Here is a 16489-nt window from a genome sequence, read left to right as displayed (position 1 = left end):
AGACTCCTCCTGTTCTTCCTCTGACAAGTGACTGGCCCCTCTCCCAGCTGCCAACCTTGCCCATTCTCATTCTGGTGGCCGGGTAGGAACCATCAGAGGGAGAGAAGGTGCATTGGAGTCATGAGCTCACAGCAGCTGTCGTCTTTCCTAATCAGATCATTCTCAGTTCTGAAGTTGAAGGTCGAGAACAATTGGGGACATAGGCAGTACACTCACCTCCCAAGAGACGGGTACCGTGTGCTGTGGAGAGAACGAACGCCCAGTCACCACTTGCCCTCATCGGAAGCTGCCTTCTTCCTCCAGCACTGACGGCTCCCAGTTCTTGGCCATGCTGTGAGGAGGAGGCGCACATTGTCTCCCTTGCAAAGTTCTTGGAGTGACTACTTTGTTCTCTGGGATTCAGGCCCTTGTCGTGACTATTTTTGTCTCAAGGTCTGGGCATTTAATAAGCTGTGGCTGTTACTTTACGTGACTGTTGTTTATTGTGTGCTACTGCTACCTGGCTAGAGGATTTGGCATTTGCTTTATATTTGTGTGCGCGCGTGCGTGTGTGTGATTAGCAAGTCAAAAGACATACTACACCCTTTCGTTTATGGAGCACTAGCTTTGGATTGTAAGGGAGCATTAAGTCTGCTTATCCTCACGTTTGTTCTATACAGTAACTAAATCTGAACTTTCATTCTTCCTCTCCCTTACTTTCCTCATATAAAGCCAACTAATGGATTGTGGCCAAAAGATCAAATTCATTTACCGTCAGAAAGTGAAATCCAACATCTACTTTCTTTTGGCAGAAAAACATAGCTAAATTTTCTAAGGGGATGCTGTGCAAAATGTATAATTTTAATATTAAAATCATTTTCATCTATAAATGTGTGATAGCAAATAAGAGCTTGGCTTTACAAATACATCTTTCAGAATGCAAATTGCGCCATCAGATCCTCATGCCTTTTAGTTAACATATCACTACTGCCATTTCTGGAAATCTCTGGCCCTGAATCACTCATAGTCCTAGACCCTTAAAGTTTGGGCAGAACATTCCATCATTTTGCCTTTATTGCGTCACTCCTCGGCCCTAGAATCAAAATGCAGTGCTGGAGGAGAATTCGTCGATGCTTATGGAATACGCAGTAATGTCGTTGTTTTGTTCCAGAAGTTTATTAGCATTTAAACCATGCACTTGACATATCTTTACACCCAGCGATCACTAAAACGTAGAGAACTGAGTACCAGGTGACCTCTTAATGGTGCTGGTGTTGAAGAACAACATCCCTTGAAGAGCTGAAAGGCCCTGCCCTTTGCTGACATTATCCATCATGCAGACTTAAGTCTTGTTATGTGGAACTGGTCCCCTACAAACCTCAGTCAGGCTATAGGTACTAAACTGTTCTTTATCCACTTCACGTGGGGCCTATCCTAATTTTAATGATTAGTTTAGAACAGGATGATAGGAACTAGTTAAGCACAACCATACAGGACCACTTAGTTTTGTTTTGCTTATTTACAATGCAAGTACTCAGAATGGTAGTTATACCACACACACACACACACACACACACACACACACACACACACATCATAGCAAATGCAAAATGAGGAAAGCAGGTCATTTCAATACTTTTTATTTGAGTGTGAAACCATTCATATCTTGCACAACTGTACAGATAAAACTATTTCCATTTGAGCTGTAGACATGATTATCACACTGAGTGGGTGTGAGCAAAGATTTTATTTACAGAACAATTGCTAAAACATCCGATGTCATATTTCCATTTATTTCTTACCCATAGGGTAATAGGTCCACCATAATTGCTTGGTGCTTTTTATAATACAGAAAGAAAACCTATGTTAATCTCTAACAAACCTCACAAATTGCTACAAATCTGACAGAAAAATGCCTACGAAAAAATTTTCCAAAAGTACAATACATTTTTATTTCCACACATACACAGTATAGTATAGGCTCAAAGGCACAGCTTTGAATTTTTTTTCCTATCAAAGTGTCGGAAATTATTATAGTCTTATGAAGGAAACATGAAAGTCATTTTCACACTTGGTGCCTGGCAGGTTAATGTTTGGTCCATCCAGTTTCCCAAAGTTAATACAGCAGAGTGTGATGCTCAATGCCATAAGTCCGCATTCTCGCAGAACTTTAAAAACCCTCCCCTGCCATTTGCTGACACTAGCCATTGTGCAAACTTAGGACAGATACTTGTATGTAGAAGAACCGGTCCCCTACAAACCTCAACCGACTTAAGGCATAAAGAACAGGCCTCTTCCTTCCCTCTAGTCAGTGCTTACATTCCAAGACAATGCAGGTACTGTAACAGACGTGAGCGTGACAGGGAATCCCGTTTCCAGGTACCTCCATTTAGCCCTGGTGCTCCAGGAAGCAGCAATCACACCACCGGGAAGGAGGGATGTGTAGAACGTGTCGGAGGGCTGCTCGCTCATTGGACAGTGAGACGACGGACAGATGGCAGGGTGAATGCTCTTGGTAAATTATGTGCCCATCCAAGAACACAAACCAGATTCCGTCTCCAGTATCCATCCTTCAAGACTAAAGAGCTTTTTGTCAGCAGGAAAATAAGTGACTTACAGGGAGTGCTTGCCAACACAAAGCAAAGTCATAGAATTGAGGGGAAAAGGCACAGATTGCCCTGCCCAAGACAGTGCTCTATAGAAAGTCAAGACAAGTCTGGCTTGGCTACAGGAACCCCATCTCACTGACTCTTAGTGAGTCCTGTTTCTGAACTAAAGTTTATTCATCCCACTCTGAACCCCAGCCTCATGTTCATTAGGAAAATAGATGCCTAGGAATAGTCCATGAGTTATGATGTATAAAGATAAAGTCTTCTGGGGGAGGGGTGGATGGGTTCATTATTATTATTAATACTTATTAATATTAAATATGGATTCCTATGGTAGCAGTCATTTAGCCCATCCTGTGGAGGCCTCTCCATTGATGTAAGCAAAGCCGGGAAAGTGTTGCATGTGCTCATACTCAGAATTCCTGCGCGTGGTCAGGGGTGTGTACATGTCACTAGAGTTTCCATACCTCGTGGAATGCACAGACGGGCTTGTGTAGCACGTGTTGGCTGTGGGCACTTCTGGCCATCGGGGGGTGACCGGGGTAGGATGCAGTCTGGGAGTACTGCTCATCAAACAAGGCTCCATCCGAGAAGCAGGGCTATTAAAAGGGTACTTGTTGAGGGAAAAGAAATTCCACAAAGTTAAAATTAGCTTGAGGTTGCAGACACACAATGTCAATCATGTTCAGAGTTTTCAATTAAATTTCTTAAGATGCTATTAACGAGAGTCGATAGGAAGGAACGAACCTCTGAAGACTGAACCTTGGTCTAGGAAGTACCCAAAGGAGAAATTCAAAGGATTGCTTATCTTAGCCAGAGTTGGACTGGTGTTCACTAAACCAGTCATACTGACTTTGTGCTCTCTTAAGCTGGAACGTACGGGGAAGTCAAACTCAAAAGAAGTAGCAGCCATACTGGGAATACAAGAAAATGCGCGCGCGCGCGTGTGTGTGTGTGTGTGTGTGTTCACAGGTAACAGCATGTCCACATAGAAATGGATGTACAGACAGATGGTTGTGAGTTTTAGCATCAGTCAGAGAGATGCGGTAGGTCTCACCCCATCAACCCAAGAGAACAATTCTGCCAAGTAAAAGCACAATGACATTATTAAAAATAGCATTCAATCCTGTTGAATTCAATTACGAACTATAGCCTAAAAGCAGGCTTTTGAAGAGGAAGCAAGTCAACAGCTTCAAAGCTTATTATTAGTGCCTATCATCTGAAGAACACCTATCTTTTTGGTTCACAGTCACACTGAAGTCCTGCAAGATAAACAAGCAGGAACTGGCAAATTATTGGCCTTGGTGTGTGTGAATGTGCAAAGAGTCAAGATAAGCCAACCGAGAGGGGCGGGAGGTGTGCTTTTGTGCAGGTCAAAAAAACAGGTGTTCATAGCTACAAGAAGAGGGGAAGCAGTTCTAGAAAGAAATAGGAATCAAAGAAGTGCGTCTGAAGTGCTTCTTCTTTGCAGTTTTTTTTTTTCCAGTTTCTAAGACAGCTATGCAAATAAGCCTCTTTTAGTACAATCAGAGGGGAGCAAGGGGGGCGAGCTCTGGGCTCCCTTTGAGAGCTCCCCGTGTGCAGGCCAGTCAACACAGATTTCCTTGCTGCACTTTGGGCCACCCCAAAAAGGATAGGAGCCAGTCAACAAGGATGGCAAGGACAGCGAGTAGGGGAGAGAGTGTGTGAATTCTTCTGCTCCCCATCTGTCTTCCCTGACAGTTGGAGAGTGGAGCCCCGAGGGATTAGGTGGGAGGCTGCCTCCTGTGAGGGAGACAGACAGGCTGAAGCCTAGACAGCCGAGGAGAAGGGGTTATGACAACAATGGCTGCTCCTTGTAGTCAGTGGGGCCAAAGGGGACCATTCTGCCTCTTTGAGTGGGAGCCTGAGGGGCACAGGAGAAGGAAGTTAGGTTGAAAGCATGAGAAGAGGACCAGCTATTCATCAGTCCAGAAAGAGGGATCCAACTTCTAGTTGAGAGGGTTTGTCCTACACAGGACAAGCATGCCTTACGTAGCAGAGTGCAGCCACTTCGCAGTCAGACGCACAGGTAGGGGAGAGGGAGGAGTGCATAGGTGGTGTCTGGGAACTCAAGGGAGAAGGCACCAAGGGCCGTTGCCAAGGAGACTATGGAAAGCACACCCAGGCTTGCATAATTCCTCAGTCAGATCAGAAATGCTTAAGTATTCTCATGTACCCGTCCTGGGACTCGACAGGGTGCTTGCTGTTTGTGTGACAGCTATGGTGGATCCTCAGGCCTGGGCCGTGGAATTTTAGCCCAGGACCCACTCTAAATCTCAGACAGACCCTTGTAAGATTGGGCCATGCTCAAGAACACAAGATCCCGGGTATTAAACAGCTAATATTTAGGAATATTACAAAACGGTCTTTAATTTTTTCAAAAAGTTTGCTTCCCCCTCCTAACATTCTTTCAGGTAAGATCCCCGGATGCATGTCACCTCATCTCGCGCGATGCTCTCCCTGGCAGAGAAGCCTCCTCTCTGGTCCTATGGCATGCCAAGCTGGTTCCCATCTCAGTGAATTTTGTCCTGCCTGGTCCCTCTGCCTAGAACACTTCTTTACCATTATGGCCCCCAAGACACTTGCACACCTGCCTTTTTATCATTCTCCAGCCCTCAGCTCAAATGTCACCTCTTCAGAGAGACTTTTCTGGACATCCTGTCTTAAGGAGCTAAATGCTCCACTCCCTGCCTCTCAGATCCAACTCTTACGATCCTTCTCATCGGCTGTCTCTTTCTACTGGCTTCTATTCATAAGCTCCTAATCGGGCTTTCTCACGGTCACCACCATGTTCTCAACATTTAGAATGATGCCTGGCACATAGTTGGTGCTGAATAATCTTATTATTTAGTGGGATGTCACCACTAGAAAGAACCTTGGGGATGATATAACCCGACACCATGTTGTACAGATGAGAAAACTGGTACCCAATGAGCTGAAGCGTCCTGCCCAAAGTCACATGGCAAGCTAGTGGAAGAGCTGGCTTTAAGCCAAGTCCCGGGGTAGGGCTTATTCCCCACATCAATCTGACTGGCCCACGGCTGAATTACACAGCAGAGGAAGAGCACTCCTTATTGGCAACGCAACCCATTTAATTTAAATCTCTTTGTCACTCTTCCTTTAAGCTCTCTTGTCCCCTACAGACCACAGAGTCTTAACGATTCTGCCCAGGCCTCAACCTGCTGGTCTGACAGAGTGTTCACTTGCCTTGACTTATGTAGATAAAGTGTCACAATGTGGACTTGGAGCCTCCTTTGCACAGAACCCGAGAGAGTGTGGCTTTTGTACCTAATCGAGGACCTTAAATGCAGCTGTGTCCAGCGGTTGTGTCACAGACTCAAAGAGTAATTGCCTGGAAATGAGACTGGCTCAAAATATCTCCAATGTGACAATAAAATTCTGTTACCACAGAATCTGGCATGGAAAATTCTGTCCCATTAGGTCAGCTAATTGCAAATGAGTCAGTGACTCGTTTTCCCCATGGTGAAGGGACCATTGAAAGATGAGAGGCTGAAGTGTCCACTGCCTTGGCCTGGTGATTAACGCCGCCAATGAAGCTTCTATTTAGTCTGGCGGGAGTGGCCGAGGCTGGCCTGTGGCACCCGCCTCACCTTTCACACTTACATCCGGTTTCATGCAGGGTCCACAAGCATGCTGGGCACAAACCCTGGGGTCCGGAGAGCTCTGCCCAGAATAAAGGCGCTTTTTGTTGAGGGCCCATAACAGGAAGTTACTCTTTTCTGGGTCACATCACACGCTATTGCTACTGATGTCAAAATGGAGGTAAGTCAGCAGTTCCCACACTTTCGAGAGAGGTATGTGAGGTGTGCTTGTGGGTACGTGTTGGTGTTTGTACGTGTGTGTACATAAGTAGTCGAAGGTTCTGTCTAGTGGCTGAGGCATAAGCCTGTCTCAGCTGTGACTGACTCTGGGCCTTCTTGGAACCATATTAAGAAGTTCTATTTTGAGAAACAACTCCCCACACCAAGGGCTGACTTTCCTGCACATGGAGAGGGAAGAATGAGCCCTTTATCCCTGACCCTTACCACATGGGCTGCCACTTGAGCAAGGGGTGAAAGGTGGCCCAGTCAGGAGGACAAACTGTTTTCCTATGAAAGGCGGCTCTCACCGCACCGAAGTTCTGCCAGTGGGCCTGCCTCCAGCCAGGCTTCCTCTTAGCCTCGTCTGGAAGAGGATGTAGCTCTTCCCCCAAATCATTGCCAGACGATCCATATCTGCTGAGCTTTTAGGGTCAGGATGAATTGAGTTAATGCACATGAAACATTTAGAACTCCCATGTAGTACGTTTCCAGAACGCGTTAGCTATTATGAATATTCTTCTTTACATCATAAGATCATGGTCCATTCATGATCGAGAAAGCCTTAATGGTCCTACCTCTCATTTTACAGATGAAGGAATTGAGGTCAGGAGAGGGGAAATGAATGACCTGGTTGAGGTTACACAGAAACTTAGTGCCAGAGTGAGGATCCATTCATTCATTCATTCCATCGACAAGTATTTCCTGAGTACCCACAAAGGCCCAAGCCCATGCTGGGCCCGGGGAATATAATGGCCAGAAAAAAGAGACCTGGCTAGGTATAGTGCTAGGATAGTGAGGGAGACATATTAATTCTGTAATCACACAAAACATAACTATGGTATTACAAAGGATAATAATAATATACACAAATGGTGCTGTGAACCAGGCCCTATTCTAACCTTTATTAACTCACTTAACTCTCACAACAACCCTATGAAATAGGTACTGTCATTACTCCCAAGTTTTCACATGAAACTGAGGCACAGAGCTAATGAGAGGCAGAGCTGGGATCTGAATCTGGGAAGCCGGGCTCCACAGTCCCACATCACTGTGGCTGACTGATTTTTACTGCCTTGGCCCAGAATGCGAGTCCAAAGCGCAGTACCCTAAATAAACCCTGTAGCGTCGTCACTGGGCCCCCTGAGGTCGAGGGCCCACGGGGCCTGGGCTGATCTTGGATGGAGATTCTGTGAAAGCTGTGGGACTGGCGGGCAGGGCTGGGCCTTGGCTATACAGATGAGAGACACGGAACAGCTGTCTAGTCTACGTACGCTGCATGTATTTCTAGTCACACAGCTTCTGGTTGATCAAATGGGTTTTGAGCTCCAGGGCCCAGTTTACATTCATTGCTGCTGACCGGGTAGGAGGGTCCATGAACATGTGTTGAGTGAGGCTCAGAAATCTCTGTAACCATCTATTGGGTCTGGTTTGCTTTCACTTTTCGATCGGGCCTGAGAATGGGGGACCAGGGAAGCGAGGCTGACACAGTCCCTCAGTTCCTTTTCGCCGATGTGAACAGGTACAGCGTCGTTGCAAGGAGGGTGTTTTTCTGACATAACTAAACCTTACACTGTGAAACCTCATTCATCTGGACTCTGTAGTTCAGAAATTGTGAGAGTTCAAGGAGGACTGGAGGTTTCTCTTCCTTTTACCCAGGAAGAAAGCACGTGTTGTGCAAATACGCAGTATAAACACGGGCAGATCATTTTGAGCATGTAAATGCTGGGATGCATACAATTACTGTACTTCACAGGTGTGGCTTAGTTCTTCAAGGCAAATCTGGCAGGCATACTTGCAGGAGTTCCGTTTTAGTTATTCTTCTGCTGATGGCATTCTTTCACCATGTTCTATAATTGCAATTTTTCTCCATTTCAGACTGATCTTTTTCCCAGTGAGTCTGATACAATGAAGTGTGATATTTCAATACTCAGGTTTGGAACAGTTTGGCCCCTGCCCAGGGCTAAAACTAATTAGCCCTGCAGTGGATTCTCTCTTGTACGCTTCAACTTTAAACCAAAGTACCAGGAAGGGAAAGGAATAAGGTACATTGAGTGTGTAGTTCTTCTCTTTGGAAACTTGAAACTTAATGAAATGGCTGCAGTAACCTCTTGAATTTATCTCCCACCCACCCAAACACCACAGCAGTATAGTGCTCAGTGGAATTGAGAATTAGAAAACTTGCATGACCTGGGGCAAATTACCCTCTGAGGCTGTTTCCTCATCTTTAAAAACTGGAGAAAAATGCCTTCTTCCAGAGGTTGCTATGAGAATTGAGTCTGTGTATTCGAAAGTGCCTAAAACAGAGCTTGATGCATAAATGTTAATGAAAAACAAAGCAGGATTCCTTAACTTTAGACAGTGCATCCCCCAGAGAAGCACTGACCTCACTCATCAACCTGGCAGAGATGTGATATAATTAACTTCTCCCCAGCCCACTTTCTATATGAAGACTAAGGCGTAAGCCAAGAAGTGCACAGTGTGTGTGTGGTGGGGTCAGAGGTTGTCAGGGACCTTGCCTAAGGGCCACAGGCGGAGGAGGCAAAGAGGACCTGCCAAGGACCCTGTTGCTTCTCACACCTCAGCTGGATTCAAAGAGCTCCTCCCTGGGCTTTCTTTAGCCCTCAGCCCTTCGATTAAGCCCAGCTACTAAATGATAATGCTCCAGGCGGGGACCTCGTGGCTTCCAGAGCGGAGGCTGCAGACCTATCTGTGATCACCAGGGACCACGTGGGTCTTGAGGAGACCCTGGCTTCTTTTTATGGCAATGGCTTTAAAAATATCACCTCCAGAAAACCAGCTCCAGAAATTACATGAGGAGGGATGTGGGCGTGAAGAGAGAGGGAAGATAACGCCGGGAGCTGTGGCTTGCACTGGCCACTTGTTGCTGAGACCAGCGTCTCCTACTGGAGCGTCAGCTCTCCCAAAAGAGGCTCGTTTCTGCCTCGTTCTCCACTGCATTCTCAGAGGCTGCGGTGGTGCTTGCCACACAGGCCCCCACAACAATCACTTGAGGAAAGAATGAATGAATGAATGAATGAATGAGCTGCTTAGATTGTGTTGTTAATTGTGACCCAGTCTGTGGCAGCAGTTCTAAGTCGTTTGGCAGATCACGGAGTGGAGCACAGACTCCGCTCCCAAGAGAAGCAGTACCTTAGGAGCTGGCATCTCTGTGTGACGCAGGTGGAGACCTGCAGTGGATACCCCAGGTGGCTGATTTAGTGGTACTAACTCCTGGGCTCGTCTGGGGATTATACCAGGGGTCCCCTTGGTACCGTAGATGGAAATCAAAACAAGACGCCTGTTTGCCCCGGGTGGCATGTATTGTGGATTCGTTCTCCTTGGTGCCCTCCCTTGGAGGCAAGCCTGTGTGCTGACGGCTGATGTCATCGCGGCCTCCACCCTAGCTCACCTCCTGCCATCTCTCTTCTAGCCTCCAGCTTGGGGGCAGAGCTCCCTGCACCGACCAGGCCGCTTTCTGGTCCATGCTGTGAGTGCTGCGAGTGCGCGCATCCTGCCGCACCCAGGCTCACAAGCCCGCCATGGCCCCCACGCCGGCAGAGCGGAGTGTGCGTGCTGGGCATGCCACGGGTTGTGAATGCTGACCCCGCCCCATTTACGCCTCTGTTCAGTAAACACTCAGAGGATGCTGACATACGAGAGGTGACAGAGGGTGGTACTGAGGAGCTTGGACAGCCAGGGTCGCCCTGCCTGTGTTTAAATCCTCAGGCAAGTTACTCTTACTGTCTTTCCTGCGTGGGTTTCTCTGAGGATGTGTAGAGTGCGTGGCACCGTGCCTGACACGCGACACATGTTCAGTGAAAGTCACCTGTTCCCTTTGATAGGTGGCGTGTCCTGTGACCCGGAGGTACTAGACTTAATTTCTGCCTTTAAGGAGCTTTGGGGTCTCCCGTAGGAGTCAGGGAAGTCAGCGATGATAATGGCATGTGAGAAGTGCTACCGACAGAAGAAAGCCCAGGGTGCTAAGTGAGTATGGAGGAGGGGCACCCACCAGTCCTGGAGGAAGCAAGGGCGTCGTGTCGGCAGGGGCCACGGGGACAGTGCGAACAACACTGTCCTGAACAACAAGCAGAAGAGGCTGAGGAGGAGAAGCCAAGCCAGAGGACACACTATCAGCAAAGACAGGGAGGGGACTGCTCGGGGGATGGCGTGGCTGGAGCCAAGGCGGGGGTCCGAGGTCGCTGGGAGGCCAGAAAGGCCAGATGGTAACGAGTCTTGAGAGACATGCTAAGGAATTGACTCTGAAAGCAATGGCATGCGAAAGAGAAGAGGGTGTTATGGCCAGTTGGGTTTTTTTGCCAAAAGATTCTTTCAGCTGCAGTACTGTAGGGGATGGACCGGAGCAGGGGCAAGTTTAGCGACGTGGAGACCCATGGGAAGGCTTTTTGTCATCATCTAGGTTAGGTAAAGACCTGAGCCGAGGCAAGGACGGACAGTGGGTGTGCAGAGACGCTGAGGATGCAGAATCGAATGGAACTGGTGACCAGCTGTGTTTGGGGCCAGTGCACGGGAACGTGTCCAAGGCAAGTAGACTGCCCAACACTGGTGTTACAGGTGCACCCTCAACTTCTAGTCACCACGGGCCACGGAGGGGCGATTTGGTTTGTTAGACGGTGAGGAGCCAGGGGACGTGTGTGGCCTGAGAAGGATCTGATGAAAGGCCCACTTCGGGAGGATTCCTCGTGTGAGCGAGACTGACAGAAGCGCACGTGGGAGTCTGAGGGGCCAGTTAGGACGATGCCGGCATAACAGTCCTCACGGGAGTCGATACGGGTCTGCGCCAGGAGGATGGTGACGGTGATGGGAAAGGAGACAAAAGGTCCAGCCTGCGGGAGGCTGCCCGAAAAGGGACAACGGACATGGCCGCTGACCGGATCCTGGGATTAGAGAGGTCGAAGAGAGGGCGGAACATCCGCGCACGAGAGGAAGTGGAGCATGGCGGTGGGTGGGGCACCCACTGTGGGCGGGGCACCTACTGTGGGCAGCCGCTGGAGGGCAGGGGTGACACTGCGGAAGAGGCCATCCTCCCCTTGGCGACACACAGTATACACAAGGCGCTTATTAACCGTGTCACACTGGCTAGACCTGGCGCCAAGCATGCCAGTGCCTGGGCCGGAGGCAGGACGGCCGACTCACCTGCGCAGGGCTCCTGTGGTACGGCGGGTAGTGCAGCGGCCCAGAGATGGCTGCCTCGTGCGGCAGGGCCGGGTACTGGCTCTGCATGGGGGGCGGGTGCTGGTTGCCATAGCTCCCGTAGTTATAGCTTCCCGTGTATCTACAACGCATTAAGCATTGACTGTTGTGAGTAACAGCAGTGAGAATAAGTCAGTTTGACATCTTTAAAAATCAGTCTCATTTATTTATCTCTTTATTTATTTACTTTTTATTCTCCTATGCTTTCTTTTTTTCCATTTTTCTTTTTCTTTTCTTTTCTTTTTTTTCTTTTCCCTTTCTGATTCTTACCCTCTCCACTCTGTGGCTTTGTTGTGGGAAGTTTAAACTCCCAGGGTGACGTTCCTTCTCCCCTCAGCACACCTCCCTCACCACCCAGCGAGCTCAGGGAACAAAAGCGAGCCCTGAGCAAAACATAATTAGTGATGGAAACCTCCAGTCCTGTTCTCTTAAAAAGCCTGAAGTCAAATTGGAAAAAAAATTAGACGTTACTTTGGGATTAATGTTTTTGAATTGTTTGGGCTCTGTATCCCCATGATGGTTGAGAATGTGGTACCTTCTCTGAGTTCACACCTGGGAAGAGACACCATGGCATGGTCAACCAGGCATCAAAGACCCCAGAGTTCCTGGCTTCACCACTTTTGAGCTGTGGGGCCTCGGGCTACTCTCAACCTTGTTTCTCCCACCTGTAAAAATGCTGCACACGCTTATTCTGAGGGTCACATGTGGAAGACACTCCATAAAACAGTAAATCCTATGGACACATGGGATATCGTCGTCATTCTTCTTAATAACAACTTTACAGGAAAGATGCTGATATATGACTACGTGGGTGTCTAGCCAGTCCTGTTCCTGCAGAATCCAGAAGCTCTCTGAAATGATTTTCAAAGTTTCCTCTAAACCCGTGAGAAAACACTCTAAGAGGCAGGCCCCCTGAGAAAATGATGGTTGTCCTACTGACTGATCAGGGGCACCCAAACCTATGTAAATAACTCAAAGTACACCCACAGCCGGGCCTGCGCCCATGCTCGAGGTCGCCACCTCGTGCACTGTGCTGGGCCATCATGAGGAAGGGACCTGAGAGGCCCTCTACTTCCTCCCCACTTCCTCTACTGTGTGCCCCAAAGCTAGTCTGCCAGAACCTAGTTTGTGAGGCTCGCTGCACCCACACAGCAGGGAATAAGGACCCTTTTTAACATCTAAGTGTTTTTCAGATCACTGCACATTAGACATTTTAAGATAAGTGACTTTTGATAAAGACAATGCATAATGGCAAAAGCTACTTTGATTCAGGTAACACTTTTAAATGGATTTGCGGTTTATTCATCATAGTAACATCGCTATAGAATGTGGGCAGAATGAATGATTTATTCAGAGTCCAAAGCACCATTGGGATTCCCTGAACCCCATTAATACTTACTGCCTTCTAGGGACCTCCAGCTCTCGGGTGGGGAAGCCCTCCTCTAAATGGTCATAAAAGACTCGGACCTACCAGGAAGCTTTATAAGGCCACAGAGTGCAGAAAGAGCCACCTATGGGAACTGCTGAAAGGGAGTTTTCAGCTTGAGACTTTAAGGACACAGGCTTTGGAGGCAGATAGGTGCTCAGTCTGGACCCCACATTTACCAGCTGTGTGATCTAGAGTGACTGAACTTCGTCACCCAAACCTCAACTTCTTCATCTGTAAAATGGGGTCACTGACACCTGCCTCGCCTCGTTGTGGTGGGGACTGACGGCATGAGACAATCATACCCGGTACAGTGCTGAGCACACTGCGAGAACTCGACAAAGGCTGGCGCTCTTCCTGTCTTTTGAGGAAACAACTGCTAAGTAAACCCTGTCCTTTAAAATCAATTTTAAAAGCAAGGCAACATCCCAGGATGGTCACCTACCCGTGCTCCTCTCTGTGGGGATAAACTGGTACCCTGTGTGTGACCGAGGAAGAAGGCACATGAGTACTGCGCATACAGGGGAGCTGCTGGGTGTTTTCAGCTGGGGACCCCGCCGCCGTTGTCACCGTGTATGTTAGAGACCATGTATATGACTGCATCGCACCTGTGGAGACAAGTTGAGATGTATCAGTCACCAATACAGCTTTCATACCCACCCCCAGTTCTTCCTTAGAAGGCTTCAGTCACTTTGGATTGCTTTTTTTTAAAAAATATGCCTACAGCACCTGGTCTTCCTAGGTGGTCTCCCATCTAAGTACTAACCAGGGCCGAACCTGCTTAGCTCCCAAGATCAGACATCAGGCTTGCTTAGGGTGGCATGGCTGTAGATCATGGACCATGGCTCCACTGGGGCATGAACCCAGGACCTTTCTACATGTAAAGCAGACATGCTAACCACTACACCACGGAACTCCATCCTCGCATTGCTCTTAAGGTGAAAGTCAAAATCTTTACAAAGTATGTGACTCTGGCCCTCCTGACCTCACCAGAAGCATCCCCTAACCCTTTGCCTTTTTTCCTATCTGATACAGCCACATTATCTTTCATTTTTTTACAGAGTACCACAATGTAAAAAAAGCCAGCACCACAGGGCCTTTTCACATACTGTTTCTGCTGCCCAGAATCCTTTCTCTTCCCTTGGTACCCACACATTCTTCATATTGTGATATGGAGAATCTGTCTACTGACCCCAGACCAGATCAGATCCCACTCCTCACTACAGTGCATCATGGTGCCAACCACAATCTGTAAACTCACACCCAATAATGAATGTGATTTGATTAATGCCTGTCCCACACCCCAGACTTTTTTGCCCACAATCGCCTCCCCACAATGTTCAGCACAGAGCCTGGCAGCCAAAAGACTTTCAATAAAAAAACTTAAAAGGAAGAAAAGGGAAAAGAAAAGTAGGAAGAAATAGGAAGGGAAGGACGAGGCCAAAGGAAAGCTTGGGGCTATGTAGCTCAGACAGGCACAGCAAAATAACTTTTCAACACTCGACAGGCATTAAGTATCCAACAAATTGCTTTAAGAAAAACATAAGTAGATTATTGGGCTCTGCCTGCCCAGTTCTTTTTGAAGATTATTGGACAGTGACCTTAACGGTGACCTATTCCATACATATTAATTCTACTAATTTACTTTTTAATTGGATACCTTGAAAGTACTAGGGACTGAGAAAAGAAACTGATAAAATTAGCAACACTCAAGATGCTTAAGAATTTTATGAGGTGGTTAGAATTTAAAAAATGGTAATTTAAGAAATCACTAATAATAATAAGCTCATTTTATTGAATAAACTCATAATAACTTGACAATAAACTCATCAACTTAATTACTAATAAATTCTGGAATGTTGACACAGTGGAAATAATTAAAGTTAATATAGAAGGTAGAGGGAATAGGATTAAGCATCTCCGTGTAGACACGTGAAAAACTAAAGAATTGGTTAAGGGAAGCCATTTTTAAGAAGTAAAAGAGAAAACTTGGTCCACCAATTCTATATATTCTGCAGCAGACCATTTCTACCGTAAAATTCCTCTGGAAAGATAAAGAAAAGGTTTTCACTTTAACAGCTCATTCCATTCCATCCCAAGGATTCTGCAAATAAATAGCACACGAGAGTAGTTGCATTGTTTTTACATGGAGTAAAGAGTTGGTGGATTAGCACTGTGCCAATTATGTGACAGAGACCCAGTAAGGAATACTCATAAAGGTATTTGAGAATGGAATCCTATTTTAAATACATTTATTATTAAAAGAAGTGTTTATTCTTAAAAGAACTCTGTATTCAACCTTTTGTAAATTGGAGAATCTTTTGGAATTCAGATAACCTCTTTCTTTTTTAATGAAGTGACGAAGGTGCATTTTAAGAGCAGGAAAGGAGATACCGTTAATTGAGCATCTAATATGGGCAAGGCAAGGTGCTAAGTGCATTACAGACACTCTTAGAAGAAATATTACATTGTATTAACCAGTGTTACCCCAATAAACTTAATTAAAATATTAAAAATAAAGACATATTACCCCAGTTCATAGATGAGGAAACTGAGAGTTAAATCTAAAAGGATTTAAGGGCACACACAGGAGTACAGAAGATTCAAGAAGATAAAATGAAGGTGGAAATTAAAGAAGAAATCAAAACAAATTTGGAGCAAAATGTGTATGTACTGAGGAGCGAGGCGAAATAAGCATACCCTAAAGGTGCGAAGATTTCCTATAGGTGGGCCTTAAACTTGGCTCAGCGTTTTTCAGGAGCCAATGCTGATAAGTTAGGAGATATAAGGTAGTAAACAAATCACTCAGGAGTATACTGTCCTTGGAATTGAGAACAAACAGGAATTTCTTTGAGCCACCTTCATGAAGAGGCAACTGTGAACTGTTGAACAGTGTCCTCAACAACAGCCTTACGGTGGACTCCATGTCTTGATTCTTAAGACTGTTCCTTTTTTTTTTTTTTTTTTTTTTATCGGTGAAGCAATCCTTGGTTGACCTCACAGATTGCAAGGATCTTGCCAGCTGACCATCCCTTATTTTTTATTATTATTTTTTTTATGCCTACAGTACCTGGTCTTCCTAAGTGGTCTCCCATCTAAGTTCTAACCAGGCCTTACCCTACTTAGCTGCTGAGATCAGACGGAATTGGGCAAGACTGTCCTTAATGTCAACACTAATTGCAGACAGACTACTGGTGTCACACAAAAGTCCAGTTCAGGAAAACCCAGAGCGTTAACGAACTTGCCCAGGGTCCCACGGTGAGTGGCCTCTGAACCCTGGTCCGCCACGTACCTTCCACTTACTCTACCATATTATTTCTTTGCTCTGGGTCCTACTTCTGGCTGTAAGATCTTGGGCAAGCCTCGTAAGCTTTATGAGCCCTTCTTTCATCATTTATAAAATAGGGTTAATAATATCTATC

General features: G+C 46.6%; 1 protein-coding gene across 3 annotated transcripts in view; it reads right to left on the bottom strand.

Annotated features, from left to right (window-relative positions):
• Positions 1-1603: 1603 nt before the first annotated feature.
• RFX4 (regulatory factor X4) overlaps positions 1604-16489 on the bottom strand; it is a 137764-nt gene continuing 122878 nt past the window's right edge. For all 3 annotated transcript variants that reach the window (XM_016148069.2, XM_016148070.2, XM_016148072.2), the window contains 3 exons: positions 13513-13675; positions 11585-11723; positions 1604-3201 (listed from right to left, as the gene is read on the bottom strand). In XM_016148069.2, coding sequence (XP_016003555.2) covers positions 2929-3201; positions 11585-11723; positions 13513-13675 — 575 coding nt within the window. In that variant the 3' untranslated portion in view covers positions 1604-2928. The remainder of the gene's footprint in view (positions 3202-11584; positions 11724-13512; positions 13676-16489) is intronic.

This window comes from Rousettus aegyptiacus, unplaced genomic scaffold (genome assembly GCF_014176215.1).
Source record: "Rousettus aegyptiacus isolate mRouAeg1 unplaced genomic scaffold, mRouAeg1.p scaffold_m13_p_2, whole genome shotgun sequence".
Classification (NCBI taxonomy): domain Eukaryota; kingdom Metazoa; phylum Chordata; class Mammalia; order Chiroptera; family Pteropodidae; genus Rousettus; species Rousettus aegyptiacus.
Note: the sequence above shows the minus strand (reverse complement) of the source record. Positions and strands in the feature narration are given on the sequence as shown.